Genomic DNA, 17,460 nt, shown 5'->3' with positions numbered 1-17,460 from the left:
GTAGGGACTTCAGTACTAATCTGAAGTAGTCTATGTGTGAGAGAGGACACAAAGAGTAATGGCTGTCAGTCTGCATTGATCTACATCTATAGAGTAGATCAGAGGTCCCCAACCTTTGTAGGTTGGCGGCCCGGAGGGAAAGGAAAGGGGAGGCATGGGGCCGCGTGCGCACACATGATGCAAACAGGTGCGGCACGAGTGCCCGTGCAATGCTGGGGTGGGGTTAGTGCCTCTGTGAAGCTGGGTGCAGGGTTAGCGCCCACGCAATGCTCAGGGCAGGGCTAGTGCCTGCGTGATACTTGGGGCAGTGCTACTGAGAGTGGAGGAGTGCATGCACACATGTGCACACTGGCCAGCCATTCACATAGCCTGGTAGGCAAGAGGCCACAGCTTGGTAGTGGGCTGCGGCCCAGGTTGGGGACCCCTGGAGTAGATGTCTGCCTTGAGCCACTGGTTTTTGGGTAAGAGATTTATTAATTAACTAATGCAGCTCCATGTTAGACAGTGCATAGATTGATTTTTTTGGAGGTTCCATTGGTTCATGGAGCTCTGTGTTGGCCAACAAAAGATTGGGCTGAGGGGATTTTTTTTTTCCTGGGAAATCTGATTATCTCTTGAAACTAATCCAGCTCTATTAGCTGCCCTACTGATAAATCTGCAATTCGGTCAATGTCTTAAATAGGATTTTAGTGTATGGTGGTTTTTATGATTCTGTATCTGACATGTTTTTCTATATACTTATTTTTAGTTCAGAAATTCCTTGTGGAGTATATAGTTTACCACCTAATTTCAAAGGAATTCATCCAAAAAAATTGTGATACATGCTTTTGAGCATGGCAAGCTTGGACTGGACATACAAATTTCTTAAATTGATCGTGATGCAATATACTGTATATGCAATATAGCACTATCAATGTGCAAAGTATTTTACAAGAACAAGAACAAAGATCTTGTTCTGAAAAGCTAACTCTAAAATTTCCACAAAGAGGGAAAATAGAGGCAGAGAATTTTTCCCTTCCTTTTAAGTGTATGCATTTAGGGTCAAATGATGCTACCCTAAATATATCATTAACAACCATTTGATAAATGTGTTTTGGAATTTAATAGTAGGTTCACATACAAATTTTGACAAGACTTCAGTGTTGCCATCCCAATAAAAAACAAATGATCCTTGACTCCATTGCTATTATTCTTGGAAGAAAAGCATCCATTGGTTCCATATGAACTATAGATTTAGGCAAGATGAAAGGATATAAAAAATATAGACATGGATGTCTATCATGAAGAAAATAGAAAAGCAACATTTATCTTCTAAAGTTTCTAGATGTTTGCTTTCATATTACTGAATTCCTCTCATATAAATTTATCAGAAAGAAAGCAGATATCCTGTCAACAATGCAAATCAAAACAGTACTGATATTTCTTTATCTGAGGGTGACATACAGAGTTGTCATTCATCAACATGATATAATTAAATATGTGGCCATAAAACAGAAACTCAGGCATGTTATTTTGGCAACACAGTGAGAGAATGCAGCATTCCTTTCCTTTTACTATGTGATATAGTCCTTAAAAGTTGGTCTCCTGCACTTGCTATTGATTTTTAAAAGTCTACACAGATATTATTAATATAATGGTTAATATCAGTAATTAATAATTCAATACTACTTAGAGGAAGGCGACAACGCTAAAAAGGTTTGCTTTGCAGAAAAATGGATTTGGAGAAATCTGAAGGGACAGAAAGAAATAATACAGTTGTCTGGACATGCATAAGACCAGAAGTGGGAAAAGGTGGAGTTCCTTAAGAGAGAAGGATAACTTGAGATAATTGTGGAGAGTAGAGCTGGTGAAGCAGTTCCATGATGTGCTAGAATTGCTAGAATTGGTTTAAATATTTTTTCTTCCATTGCTTCTAAGGAAGGGAAATAGCTAAAATCAGAATACCAGGTAAATTGGTGACAAAAGCACAAAATCTTTCTTCCTGCCCTGTTGACAAGATTTAAAAGTCCTGGAGACTCTAACATTTGAGCTCAATCCAGTAGTCTGTAAGTCTGCTGTAGAAGTTCTGGCATCAAGAGAAAGCAACCAACCTTCAAAAATAACTGTTGATTGTATTTGATCACTATTGTAGTCATTATTGTAAAATTTAATGGCAAAAGCATTTTTAAAAAAATATCTATAGAAACAGTCTAATATGCAGAATAAAGATGAACTGGATTTTGGGCTTATTATGTGTGGCCCTTAAATATTTGAAATTTTAAAATGTTGTGGAGGCTGACAATTTTTTTTAAAAAAAAATTGTATAGCCGCCCATCTCATATGAAGTGACTCTGGGTGGCATACAACCATTAAAATAAAATAATAAAAAGTTGTTAAAAACAGATAATACAGCCATTTGGTACTGGATAGATTAGATCAGGGGTGTCAAACTCAATTTCATTGAGGGCCGCATCAGCATTGCGGTTGCCCTCAGGGGGCCGGGTGGGTATGGCCAGGGTGGGCGTGGCCTACTGGGTGGGCGTCGCTAGAGTGTGTATGGCCTACTGGGTGGGCATGGCCAGCTCTACATCATTCGCATCAAGGGTGCCTATGGGGGCCCAGGCAGGAGTGGGACAGATCTGAGGGTCTCTGGCAGAAGGAGGGTCTCTGGGCCAGGGCTAAGGCAGTGGGGGCCGTTCCCTCACTGTTTCCAGGATGGCTTCGCGGGCCACATGAAACCACTTCGTGGGCCAGATCCGGCCCCCGGGCCTTGTGTTTGACATGTCTGGATTAGATTAACATAATGCTAGAACTCTCTTAAAATATCTTCAGTTCCCTGGGACCCCCAATCCTGATGACAAAGCCATATTTTCAGGCACTTTTGGAACATTAAAAGGGATTAGATAACCTGTGACTTGCTGGGTCATTCTTCCGTCTGCATATAATATGGGTTTGTATCATTTGCCCTCAATTCAGAAGATACTCAAAGAAGTCTCTTCCCATGAAACTGCTTGCTATTTTGTTGGAAGTAGGGAAACTATGGAGCCATAACTGAGGAAAAATGGACCTCTGCCCTCCATTCTGGCATATCTCCAAAAACCTGTTCCCTCACCCATCAACTGCTAGTGGCCCCCCCAGCCAGCCCTATTTTGCCAGCAGGCATCTGAATTGCTCTTTTGTTCCTCCACCACAATGCATCATTGCATTCTGCACCAGCCAATGCTTCTGGATACTCTTTAATAGAGTGAAATTAATTTCATTTGGTTTCATTTATATTAAATTGAAACTAAATATAATTTAATTTCTGTCTGGTCATATATTTTAATACCGATAGTCTTCAATTTATAACAGTTCATTTAGTGACCATTCAAAGTTACAATAGCATTGAAAATACTGATTTATGACCATTTTTCACTTATGATGGTTGCAGCATCCCCATGATTATATGATCAAAATTCAGACACTTGGCAATTGACTCATATTTATGAGGGTTGCAAAGTTCTGAGGTCATGTAATCACCTTTTGCAATCCTCTATCAAGCAAAGTCAATGGGGAAGCCAGATTCACTTAACAATCGTGTTACTAATTTAACAATTGCACCGATTCACTTAACAACTGTGGCAAGAAAGGTAATAAAAAACTCACTTAACAAATGTTTCACTTAGCAACAAATTTTGAGCTCAACTGTGGCTGTAACTCAAGGACTACCAGTAACACAGTTGTTAAATAAAAACTGTCTCTTTACAACTGTCTTGCTTAGCAACAGATATGTTGGGCTTAATTGTGATTGTAAATTGACAACTACTTCTATTTTTCTCCTCTCACATTGTAGCATAATTACATACATTTCAAAAGTCCCTGAAGTCTTATCCAATTTTTTTGAAGATTGTGTGTAATCCTGGAGACATGGTATAGTCACTTCTGATTTATGACATTATAGAAACCTCAGTTAAATAAACCATGGCTTAATACAATGTATGAACATTTGTGTTAGTGAAATTATATTCCACTTTCATTTCCATTTTCTATCCAGGACAATTTTGTCCCAAAATAGTCCATACAGTAATATCATAGATTCAATAATCTAGCCTGCTCAGCATAATATGTCCTATTCATGTTAGTGGCTGTAATCACTCACATCAAAACCAGTTAAATCTGACAATCTTCTGGAAGATAAACCAATTTGGGTGCAATCTGATCCCAAAAGTTTCCAGAGTGCTCACATGAACTGTTATTAAGATATGATTGCCAGATCCCAACAGTCCGTTCCAAACTGAATTCTTTTTATCTTGTCATTTCTTGCCATTTTAAGATCTCTTCCTCTGAAACAACCAGCAACTACTGAAAACTGAGAGGATTTTATCTATAGTACATGCAAATCAAAAAGTCTTCTTTTTTCTATAACATAAAATTTAAGTTACCTTGAACATAAGAAAATTAGTAATAAATAGGTTTGAATATTATCTGGCAGCAAACTTTATGATCTGTAGTCTTACGGGATCAGAATACTAAAAAACAGTTCACTATTTGATTGCAAAGCCTTCAGAATAATCAGAGTCTACTTGACTAGCCAAAGTACCTCCTGCCTGAAACATCACCTGCCTTCTCTGTTCATAAGCTGATCAAGGCTGCACATAGTTCAGCCAGTTCTTTCTTAGCCAACTTCTCTAGCTGATTTGAGTGCCTTTGAGAAAAAGAAACAAAGCAGAAAACCCACAGAAGCATATGTCCATAAAAAAGCAAGCTTCAAGCCTTTGCATAGAAATCTGTGGCTTGCTGTTGCTAGGAGACAACCACAGCAAATTCTCTAGTGGCCAAAGTGAACGACAGTGTAAATGCTTCCTGGTGGCAATGTTGTGTTCCATAAGACTTTGAAAACTTGGCTTTGCTCTCAGGCCTGGGGGGCAGCCTGATTGCTGAGCCCTTGCTAGTTTGGGGGAAATTTGTATTATTCCATTGTGGTTTTGTTTTTTTTTTGGAGTCACTTTGTGGTGTTGTTATTTTTCTTTTTCTTTTCAAGACTGTGAATTTTAATACAGTATGTAAACCATGCAGAAACCTTTTGAGTCTAGCGGCCTCTAAATCTTACAAAATAAATATATACAGTAGATAAGTAAACAAATAAATCTAGACACACCCTCTAGCGGCCAGATGGTATGGCCACATATTGGGGAATTACCGCAAGTTAAATTCAGTCCAAATGATGTGGGTCATTGTTGATAAGTAACATAATGAAATTCCATCACCCAACTTTTAGAGCAGTGAAACCTAAAACATAGACTATGCTGCTCTCCCAGGCCAGGAAAAAACAAGAATTAAAAAAGGACCCAAAACAAGTCTCAAAACAAGCTCAAAACAAGTCTGGAAGAGCCCAAGAAAAGAAGAAAGCCCAAAGGAAGCAGAGAATGCTATAAAGCAGGGCAACTTTCTGAGATCAGCTGAGATCAGCTGATCTGAGATCAGCTTTGAACGTCACTGAAAATCTTGGAGCAGTGCTAAAGATCCATATGGAACTTGAACATGCCTGGACAAGAAATGCGAACAATCTGAACACAGAAAGAAATACAGTATGCTACAACCAGTAAAGCAATCCTCAGACATCTCAGTGAGCAGCATCATAGTACACAAACACTATCCCACAAATTCTCAAGGAAATTCCACATTCCCAGGAAGAAAGATTGACAGTTAAATCATCCCTCTCTTCCCATGTCTCAACATCTCCAGCACTTTCTGGGCACATCTGCCACTCTGGGCAGTCCAAATGCTCAAGTAATACTGTATTCATCACTGTTGGTATCCAAAAGAGAACAGAGATAGTGTCTAAAATGTGCCGAGTTCAATAAAAGGAAAGTCCCCTTAAAATTGGGAGGAGCACAATCAGCTTCGGAAGCAGTTGAAGCAAAAGCACAGGTGGTATGAAAGACAGCTAAAATGAGCCCAGAAAGGAAGGAAGGTAAGGAGCGCAAAGTACAGTGAGAGCTGAAACGCACTGTTATCCAATGTCGTAAAACTACTCAGAGGAACCCAGTCATTGAAACATGACAGAACAACAACCAGAACCAGAGGGTTTAGAAGGTCTGAGTATTTAGTTAACAATGGAATTGTTTTCACCTATTGGACTAAAGAGTCCATGATGTTTTTGGGCTTTATTAACAACTTCACAATTAAAATAAAGTAGCAGTGAATAAACAAGAACGGGGTTTCAAGCTTTTGTGCCTGCTATATTAACTAATTTCTTATTTTGAATATATAAATAATTGCATATACATAACAGGCATGCATTCAGATCTGCAGAAATATGTAATGCAGGAATGGTGTCAGTTTCTCTTCACTTAAGGATTCATGGAAACCTTTTGATTAGAAATACCTAAAGTAGTCTATTAATTTTAGGTACTAAAAACATGTAACTGATGGAATTTTTCAAATTTCAGATTGGGAATGATCTCATGATGTCAGAATAATCATCAAACCAGAAAAGCTATTGAACATAACTATATAGGAGGTGAATGCAGCTGAAGAAATGAACACATATAGACTTAAGAAAATAAAACTAATTATTTATCTTTTTCTTATTTGAAATTACATAGATAATGAAAATACAGCCTATACTTTTTTTTAACCACCTGTGTCAAACCATTTATAAGGAAACTTTACAGGAAAAAAAGATTAGTATCAAATTCAGACAAGGACAATTTCCCTCAAAATTTGTCTGAGGCCCTTCTATGAAAAGGACAGAATATTGCAGAACTCTAAAAGGCATCACTTTTTATTCTCACCTTTGGCCATTTTATTGAGAACCATGTCAATTAGGATGTAGGTTCCAGTTCTTCCTGCACCATCACTATAGACAATGAGAAAAAAAATCTAATTCAATGTGCAAAAAATCCTAACAAAAGTAGAGTTTATCTTTTTAAGAGGTAAATGTAACTAGGGGACTAAGCTGAGATGGAGAAGCACATCATATAGTTAGGTAATAGTGAGAGAGAAAAAACTTTTTTAAAAAATGAACTATTCATACATATTACTTGATCTGTGTGCATATGAACAGTAAAGCTTTGAATAAAGAATTTATTCCTCTAAAGACAAAAATACACATATTTGGGAATAATGTCATTTTTTTTATTTAACACAAATAAGTATAGAAACCTGCCTGCATAATGAAAAGCTGTTCAACTTGGCCTGTTAGAAAAAATCAAAAAGAGCAAAATGCATTTTCTCCAAATGATAGCACTCTCTAAATTTCCGAAACTTTCCTGGCTCTGCAAGCTGACCTGCTTCTCCTCCTGCTGTGAAAAACCTTTTGTTATCTAAAGGGCACATTATTTTTCACAGAGAAATTGGATACCAGCCACCTGAGTCTGGAAAAAAGATATGGCTAACTACTTTCTTCCTTTCATCTCTACAGAAAAACAATTTTAAAAAGTTGCCATGCACATTCCATACATTATTTTTAACCTGGTCAGGGAACTACTGCTTAGGAATGACAACAAAAGTGGAAATTTGTCATAGAGCAGTGTAAATATGTCAAGATTTGTAATCTGAATATAGTTTTCACTGCCTTCAAAAGAGGTCAACTTTTATATGGAAATGTGATGCTTTCTGAATCTATTGTGTACAAACATCATTAAGATTTCAGCAGTTTTCCTTTTGTGTTTTTCCCCACTTTCTAACCTATAACGGGCTTTTTGACAATACTTCCATGAAAGAGAATGAGTCCATTTGAAATGATTATTCATTTTAATTTTTTTTAATATATAGAAAGTTTTGAGGCATTGCAGGAAGAAAAAGATATGACAACAATAGTAAAATGTTGCGTACAATCTGAGTGAAAGGTAATTTGTTGTTTCAAATTTATTAGCCACAGAATGATGCTTGGGTGTCAATAATCAAGGGGTTAAAATAAATTAAAAATAAGAAATAGAGACATTTTTGTTAATTAAAATAATAGACTTGGTCATAATAATGTACATAAAAAAAGACATTCCTGCGCCTATAAAAAATCACTTATATTGTAATGTTAATGAATTTTTGGAAATAATGCAAATCTTGGATTAAATACTCAACCTGCGCATTCTGGTGATAAACCAAAATATATACAGTAATCTATTTAGGAATCCATTTTTACAGATTACAAAGTATTTCTTATTGTCATAGAGAATGACAAGTTATTTTACCATAAGTTTATTCCTATTTAACATTTTCATAATATAAATCCTGCTTCTTCTACTTCTTCAGGTTTTGTAAAACTTTATGGCAAAACAGTCTCAGAAGATAAGGGAAGTTTGAATTTTCTATAAAACATAATTGTGAATAGATCACAATATACATACACATAGTAATTATACCTTATTACTTCACTATGAGCAAAAATTTAAAGGTTTTTTAAAAATGTGTGTTAAATGCAATTCAGTAACAGATGAAAAGAGCTTTTTTTGTAGTAGTAGTATAATTCTACGCAGCAAGGTTTATATTATGAAAAACTAAATTCCATTTCACTCAATATGTTTTTTGCCCAGGCAAAAATATGTACAATTATAATATACATTAAATGCATATGGTACGTCTTCGTAAAAAGAAACAATTTTTGTAATGATTTGGGTGAGATCTGACCATTAGTTTTAGATAATTTAAGAAAAATATTTTCTTAAGAAACCAGTCTATAAAAGAGGATTGTCAAGAATTTCTGCATTTACTCACCCCAGCAGAAAATATGAAGTTGTCAGAATTATAAGGCATTTGATTTGATTATTTAATAAATCAATGTACAAAGCTATTGACATGTAAGTTTCATATGCATTGTTTTAAAAAAATTGTACTTGCCTGCAATGCACAACTATTGGACAAGAACGGCCCCTGTAGCACTTGTTTATTTTTCTGCAATAAAACAAACACAGATTTGATAAGTATTAATAATTATCTAAGAACATAACACTTTTCAGAAACAAAAACAAAATTAAGTCATAAAAACATATTTATTAAAATAATAGGATAACAGGTGTAATTCTTAAAATATCATCCCCGCAAAAGAGTGACTAGAATTAGTAAATGTATTTTATAATGCTTATAGAATTATAATCTAGATTAATTTGTTTTTTTATTGAAAAGTTTTATCATACATTTTATCTTTAACAATTTGTTATTAACTAAATCCTTCATTCCATTTTCACTGCTATATAAATTATTGTAGAGCTTGTTTAGAATTGGTTAGCACAATGTATGAACTCAATCATTATGGATTCTAAACTATATATAAGTTTTAATATTATGTGTGAAATCAGGCTTATTCAACCCATGTGTGGTGCCAACACACAGAATTATAATTTCCTCACAACTTTAAAATATCATGCTATTCCAAATGTTCTCTGTCTGTATTGTATATTCTTTTGAATTGTTGAACCAAAGACTGTGTGTTCTTACACAGGAATAACAAAATAATAAAAGGGTGCTCTCCTGCATTTCTTACATTAGTAATATAAATGACAACAAATCCTGCTTTGGTTAAAGTTAAATAGTTCACTTTCAGCTCTGAGGCAGTATTAGCAAAGTTCTGCTTCAAAAGCTAATACAGTTTCATTAAGAACTTTTGCTTTGAAAGATACATAAATTCCTAAATAAATCAATGTTTAAAAGCTACTACCTAAGAAATATACTTCTTAATTCACAGAACAATACATGAAAAAACCCTTAATTTTGCATATATAACTGCTGTATTTATATAGTACATTTTATTTTCTGATCTTTTCAAATATACAATATATTCAGAGACATAAACTTTAAACAACTGGAAACATATTTTATAGGCATAATTCAAAATGTTGTTTTTAACTACAAATTTGTAAATGACTTAGGAACTTTTGATTCTCCTCTTGTAGGTGTACATATACCTATAAACTTATACATGTACATGTATATGTCTAGCAAATAGTACCAGATTTCTTTTTTATAGAAATCTGTTCTGTTTAAAATAAATATATAATTCCTTGTTTCCTAATTTAAGAATAACTCCCCCTGAGTTAAAAAAATGGAATTAATAAATTTACATCATTTATTCCAGTTCATGAGAAGAACTATTAGCTAGAAAAGATCAGGAAAGAATCAACTCAAACCAGCATTAAAATTCTACTGATTTACAAGTTTACATAAAGAATATAACAAATCAATCACTTTTCTCTAATTTAAGTATCTTCAGTTAAAGGCAGAGAAGATGCAGTGAGAAGTAGCTGCATTTTGCTGAATAGAAGGAAGAAGAATGCCTTAGAAAAAAATCAGGGCCTGATGTCTAAAATTCATTTTTGATGAGAATGAGGAACATAGAGTTAGATATCAAAATGGAATAAAAATAAAGCTCTGTATAAATTGTGTATAACTGCTTAGGAAAATAATTTAGTGCCAAACTGGAGATGCTATGTAACACTTAGTTAAAGCAAAGGCAATAGTAATTGATGCTGGCCTTAATGACAAGTATAACATTTCAAACAAAGGCTATATAATTATTCCTGGACTGAGTTCAGGACATGTCAAAACAAAGAAAACAGATTTCCTGAAAACTGATAGGTGAACTTTGGAGTGATTTGGTGGTCCTAATTTAAGATAGTTCACTGCTCATATGAAGAGGTTTTTTTTTAATAGTGCTGTAAGATTATAGGACAACCCCCTCTATGCCATTTTGTGAAGGAAGTCAACACTTTCCCTGCAATTTAATCTTCTCCTGTTCCCCAGGTCCCAAGCTTTTCTAGGGCAAAAGGGGAGAAATAACATGAAAACAAAAAATAAAAAATTTGACAAAGAGTCTGACATTGGCCACAGATGGCAGCACATTGAAATAAACATTCCCTGGTGGAAATGCGCAGACCCACAACCTCCCCCTCAAAGAACACATGCAGACACTTAACAAAGAAAAACCAAATTACCCCTAAAAGAGTCACATCAACAGACTTCCAGTATTGAGTTGAGGTGGAATGGGACGCAGGAAGGCAGGGCTCTGCCTTCCGTGCCCGATTTTGCCCTGCTGGGTGCCCTAAAAAGGGCATAAAGTCACCCTAGAGGCGATGAAGAAGGAGGGGTGTCTCATCGATCACGGAGAGATAGTGGTCTTTCCGTTCGATCTGAGAAAAGCTCTCCAAATCAGCAGGTGAAAGACTGGCTACATTCCTATGACCAGCCATTAGCTGCTGACAACTGAAGAAGAAAAGCACCAATTAACACATCATAAACAGCATGTTTGGAACGAGGTGAGAATATTGATCCTTTCTTTATTATTTTACAACTGAATTTCCTGGAAAAGGCTCCCAAGAAGCTAAAAACCTCTGAATGTAACAGAAGTGCCATTTTAATTTCTATGGAGGGACAGAAATACACAATATTGAAGTGGAAGAAATATAAAACTACAGTTTTGAAATTTGAGAAGTGATAATTATTAAGATTTTCTCTTTGGGGAAAAAACATTGAGGGAGAAGGAACATGGGGGTTGCTTAAGGAACATAAAGGGGCGGAATTTCCCCTAAAAAATAGCCTACCTATTGACCACCTATAATATACCTGTGCATTTGGTTTTTCTTGTCTAAATGTAGAACCTTACTTTTTTCACCATTGAATATCATTTTGTTAGATAGCACCCAATGTTCAAGTCTGTCAAGATCCCGGAACCTTGGGTGAAAGTGACCACGTCATATTGAAATTCAATATAATGCAAAGACAAGCAATAGAAAATAATCCAATCAGTGTCTTAAACGTCAAAAGAGCTGATTTTAACAAACTCAGAGAGAACCTGGGAAAGATTCCATGGACGAAAATCCTAAAGGGGAAAACAACTCAAGAAGCATGGGAAACTCTGAAAAATATGATCATAAAAGCTCAGTCCAGCACCACTGAAAAAGAAAAATAAGAAATTCAAGAAGAAACCAGCATGGCTGCACAAAGCTCTCTCTGACAAACTGAAAGTCAAAAAGGACAAGTACAAAAAATGGAAAGAGGGACACATAACTAAGGCTGATTATCAGCAGACAGCCAGAACATGCAGAGATGAAGTCAGGAAAGCAAAGAACGAACAAAAACTAGCAACAGAAATCAAGGACAATAAAAAAAAGTTTCTTCCAACAAGCAAAAAGTCAAGGAAACTGTAGGTCCATTAAAGAGAGAAGAAATAATAGGCAGGAAATAATGGGCAGTAGGGAGAAAGCAGAGCTACTTAACTCATTATTTGCATCAATCTTCACACAAAAAGAAATTATAGCCCAACATACCTAAAAAGAAAACCCCACTACAAAAGACAAATTAGAAACAAAAATTAAAATAAGCAAGAAAATGATAAGAAAGCATCTATCCAACTTTGACGAATATAAATCACCATGACCCGACAGATTACATCCCAGTGTTCTGCAGAAGCTGGCAGATTTTATGTCAGAACCATTGCACCATATCTTTCAAAAATTCTAGAGCACCAGGGAAGTACCTGAGGATTGGAAAAGGGCTGATGTGGTTCCCATCTTCAAGAAAGAGGAAAAAAATGGACCCAGAAAACTACAGACCAATCAGTTACCTGGGAATATCCTGGAAAAAATCATCAAAAAAAGATCTGCGAACAACTAGAAACAAATGAAGTTATAACTAGCAGACAGCATGAGTTTGTTAAAAACAAATCATGCCCAACCAATCTTATTTCATTCTTCGATAAAGTGACTAAATTAGTAGACCAGCAAAACGCTGTGGACATAGTATACTTAGATTTCAGTAAGACATTTGATAAAGTAGACCACAACCTGCTGCTTAGTAAGCTAGAAAAAGATGGGACAGACAACATCACCACCAGATGGATCTGTAACTGGCTGACAAACTGTACTCAGTGAGTAGTCCTCAATGGCACTACATCCACATGGAGAGAAGTAAGCAGTAGGGTACCACAAGGCTCCATCTTAGGCCCTGTACTCTTTAATATCTTCATCAATGACTTAGATGAGGGAATAGAAGGGGAACTCATCAAATTTGCAGATGACACTAAACTGGCAGGAATAGCCAACACTTCAGAAGATAAACTCAGGATCCAAAAAGATCTTGACAAACTTGAACAATAGGCCCTATCCAACAAAATGAGTTTCAATGTGGAGAAAAGCAAAGTTTTACATTTAGGCAGGAAAAACCAAAGGTATAAGTAAAGATTAGGCGAGACCTGGCTCAAGAACAGTAACTGTAAGAGGGACCTTGGGGTCCTAGTGGACGATCACTTGACTACGAGCCAGCTGTGTACAGCAGCTGCCAAAAAAGCTAATACAATCCTGGGTTGTATAAACAGAGGCATAGAATCAAGATCATGAGAAGTGTTAGTACCACTTTATAAAACCCTAGTAAGACCACACCTGGAATACTGCAACCAATTTTGGTCACCATACTACAAAAAAGATATTGAAACTTTGGAAAAAGTTCAGAGAAGAGCAACTAAAGGCCTGGAGATTAAAACATATCAAGAACGGCTGCAGAACCTGGGTTGGCTAGTCTAAAGAAAAGAAGAAATAGGAGAGACATGATAGCAGTATTCCAGTATTTGAGGGGCTGCCACAAAGAGGTCATCAAACTATTCTCCAGAGCACCAGAGGGCAGGATAAGAAACAATGGTTAGAAACTGACCAAAGAGAGGCAACCTGGAATTAAGGAGAAATGTCCTAACAGTGAGGACAATTAACCAGTGGAACCGCATGCCTTCAGAAATCGTGGGTGCTTCATTACTGGAGGTTTTTAAGAAGAGATTAGACAGTCACTTGTCTGAAATGGTATAGGTCAGGGGTCAGCAACCTGAAACAGTGAAAGAGCCACTCGGAACCGGTTCCCTCACCAAAGGAAAAACTGGGAGCCGCAAAAAAACGTGTGCACATGCGCATACATGCGCGCATGTGCAGAACAGGGTTTGACTGGAGAGTGGAGCCAAGGTGAGATATGGACCTACTCTGCATATTTGAATTGATTGGTTGAACTTTTTTAGTCCCACTTTTTTTTTTTGGACTGCACATGGCAGAGGACTGGGAGCCACAGGAGACGGCTGAAAGAGCCGCATGCGGCTCCGGAACCGCGGGTTGCAGACCTGTGGTATAGGTTCTCCTGCTTGAGCAGGGGACTGGACTAGAAGGCCTCCAAGGTCCTTTCCAGCTCTATTCTATTCTATTCTGTTCTGTTCTATTCCCTTCATTATACTAGAACTTCCAGCCATGAAAAGACAAAATGTACTAGTCACCACCTTTAAAGCTCAATATGGCAAAAAGCCAGGCTACCTGTGGGAGCACCTTCCCTTAAGGAGATCTACCTGTCCTGCTAGATAAGGTGGACACATTTCTGGTTCCCTTCCCCAAATATTGTCATCTAGTGGGAGTCAGGAAACATGCCTTTCCTGTGACAGCCCCTGCCCTATGGAATATTCTGCTCCTGGAAGTTTGGCAGGTCTTTGCCTTCCTTGCCTTCTGTAAATCCCCTGGCTTTCTAATCCAAGCATTGGGAAAAGACCAGATAATCATACATCACCATGGATTAGTGCAAATTTTTTGCTTTTATTATTTTATGTTTTAATTTTAGTTTTTAAAATGATTTTATTGGAAGCCAGCCAGGTAGTCTTAAAGATGGGTGGCTATATGTTTTAAACAAATAAAGATAACCTTCCGTTTTGTGACTGATATATCTACCTGCAATGTTAATTAAACAGAAAGCCAGTTGATATGGTAAATAAGTGAGGGGGAAAAGATCAGCAATGCCAAACCCCAGAACACCTCTTTTGGCCATCCATATAATTTCAGTTTCTAACAATTCCTAGGGGATAGTTCTGTCACTGGGAGAAACAAAGGAAGGGTTTTTATATGAATTAATCACCTCAAATTTTGTAATCTAGCTTTGATTACTGTGATTATGTGCTATGCTCTCAAATAAAATTTTGTTTCTGCTTCAAACAATTCGCCCTAAGTGTTCTTTCAAAGGCCCAGCCTAGAATGAACCCAGTATTTTCTTCTAATAATTGGCAACCCAGTTAAGGACCTTAGGCTCTCATGCAGGAATGGATCCAACTCAGGTAACTTCACTCAGCTAGCACAAAATCATTTGTCTTAAGGGTCATGCCTGGATTCTGCCCATTTCAACATAGTTAGTAAAGAGAATTTGGGTTTGGGGCCAAATAATTGCTTGAACCAGAGGTTTCAGAGTTGGAAGTATACAATAAATTTTGGGTCTTGTACCATGTGTGTGTGTGTGTGTGTGTGTGTGTGTGAGAGAGAGAGAGAGAGAGAGAGAGAGAGAGAGAGAGAGAGAGAGAGAGAGAGAGAGAGAGAGAGAGAGAGAGAGAGAGAGAGAGAGAGATCCCTTTTTCATGCTGCCCATAGATTGCATTCTGTGTCAGTTTCAACTGCACCAAAACTCCTGTGAGTTGGTTTTCAATCGGTTTGAAGGATTCAGCAGTTTGTGAGAGATTGCATGCTTAGCTTTATCTGGACAACTGCCAGCCTGGTCTCTGAATCAAAAAAAAGAGTGCCCATACCCTATTCAGACAGTCCTCCTGAGAGCATGGTGCCTGAAAACTGAAGGCGGAGAGGAGCTGGCAGTATCCTCTCCTGGGGCCCCTGTGCTTGCAAACTGAAGGTAGAAGATAGGGAAGTGTACTTATTCCACTAGGGCAGGGGTCCCCAACCCCTGGGCCATGGACCACTACAAGGTATGCATGGTGGTATATAGGAAATGGAAAAAAAATCATATAGCAAACAAATAAACAAAAAAAGACAAAAATGAGGCTGGTAACCTATTTTCACCTGAAAGGGTGCTTTCAACTAACCTAAAAGGTAAAGCTTTCTCTTGAACAGAAAGAGAATGTTTCTTTAAGTTTCTTTAAGCTGTGATGGTGCAGTGGTTAGAATGCAGTACTACAGGCTAACTCACTGCTTACTATCAGCAGTTTGATTGTGACCAGTGCAAGGTTGACTCAATCTTCCAAGATCGGTAAAATGAGGAGTCAAGATTGTTGGGAGCAATATGTTGACTTTGTAAACTGCTCAATGAGCGCTATAAAGCACTATAAAGCGGTATGTAAGTCTAAGGGCTATTGTTAAAATTGAAGCAGAGTGAAAATTGCAAAGTTTAAGTTCTATTGAAGAAAAAAATGTCTGTTCATGATGCTAAAACTTAAGAGCTCTGTTTTTTTCTTTCTTTTCCCCTTGTGTGAGCTTACTTGTTTATGTATGTATGTGAGGTGTGTGCCTTTGAGGTAAGGGAGAGTTGATGTGAAATGGTGAGTTGATCACATTGTTGGTAGCTGATGCATAAAACCTATAAAACAAACTTATAGAGATCATTCTCTCAATTCCCTCACCTTACATGGCTTACAAACTGTCAAAACAGTTTGGAGGCTGAGGAGGGGAGGGGGGCCTTTGATTACTATCTCCCCTTCAAATGCATTCAGTGTCCCTTCAGCACATTCTTATGGGAATGAATTTTGATTGGAATATTAAAGGGAAAATAATAGCACCTTTATATATGATGTAGCTTTTTTGCCACCAGAAGAAACCACCGAAATAATAATTGCCCCAGCCCCTAGGTGAGTGTTTCCCATCCTACGTAACAAAAGGACAGTGTAGATTTTTATCAGTTCTCTGAGGAAGGAATGTTTGAAATTCAAATAAAGTAGAATGTAAGAAATCCATTATTGATGGGAGGAGAAGAGCAATTTATACAATCTCTTCGTTCAGCTGGAACTCTTGCAATCCAGGCTTGTGAAAACCAAGAATTACCAATGTTCTACACTGTTTTTATGTTTTAATCAAATATGACTGCATACACATGAGTTGTGTCTATCTGATTTTTCTGAAGCACAAGGTATGTCCACTTACTAGTACCCCAAGAAATTCCTTGAACAAGTTATTGTGTTATTTCTGTTCCTAGGTTTGTGAGTGTGCATGTGTGTTTCCTCCTTTTAGCTCTTCAGAAAGAAGTAAGGAAGTAACATTTCTTTTCAAAAGGTATTTTTAGATTTTGGGAACTTTGCCCTCCCCTCCCAATTTTTAGCCCTATGTAAGGCTTCTTTCCTGCCTTCCTTGCTATATTCTGCCTCTAAACTGTTCACCTTCAGAAAGTCCCATGTGTTTATCTTTTTTTCCTAAATCTTCGTCTCTTTGCCCAATTTGCACAATCATTTCTATCCCCCAATTTCTACCCCTAGTTGCATTAGAGACTCTTACTGAACTAAAAGGGAAAAGGTATCACCAAGTACAGCAGTTGGCAACAAAATCTGAATAATCCTCTACTGCAGTTACAGAACACTATTATTGCATTTAAATTTGCAAATGAAGTATGGGCATTTGAAGGAGTGGGGGAAACTTAGTAGTTGCAAGTGAACTGATGAAATCCTTTTTTTCAATAATGACGAAGTGTCCTTCAAACAGTTTCTTTTTGCAAACTTCTAGGAGGAGAGGGCTTTGTGTGTTTTCATTTACTTTATATTTCATCTCTGAGTCACCCACTGCT

At 37.0% G+C, this 17,460-nt stretch overlaps 1 protein-coding gene across 1 annotated transcript in view; it reads right to left on the bottom strand.

The window, feature by feature from the left end:
* PTPRN2 (protein tyrosine phosphatase receptor type N2) overlaps window positions 1-17,460 on the bottom strand; it is a gene marked incomplete at its 3' end in the record, with an annotated part of 756,267 nt that overhangs the window by 22,061 nt on the left and 716,746 nt on the right. Inside the window, exons 20-21 of the mRNA XM_083376709.1 lie at window positions 8,800-8,853; window positions 6,756-6,820 (exon numbers count right to left, since the gene is read on the bottom strand). Coding sequence (XP_083232835.1) covers window positions 6,756-6,820; window positions 8,800-8,853 — 119 coding nt within the window. The remainder of the gene's footprint in view (window positions 1-6,755; window positions 6,821-8,799; window positions 8,854-17,460) is intronic.

The sequence above is a fragment of the Vipera ursinii genome (assembly GCF_947247035.1).
Source record: "Vipera ursinii genome assembly, chromosome: Z".
Taxonomy (NCBI): domain Eukaryota; kingdom Metazoa; phylum Chordata; class Lepidosauria; order Squamata; family Viperidae; genus Vipera; species Vipera ursinii.
This window is presented reverse-complemented; position numbering and strand designations above follow the sequence as displayed.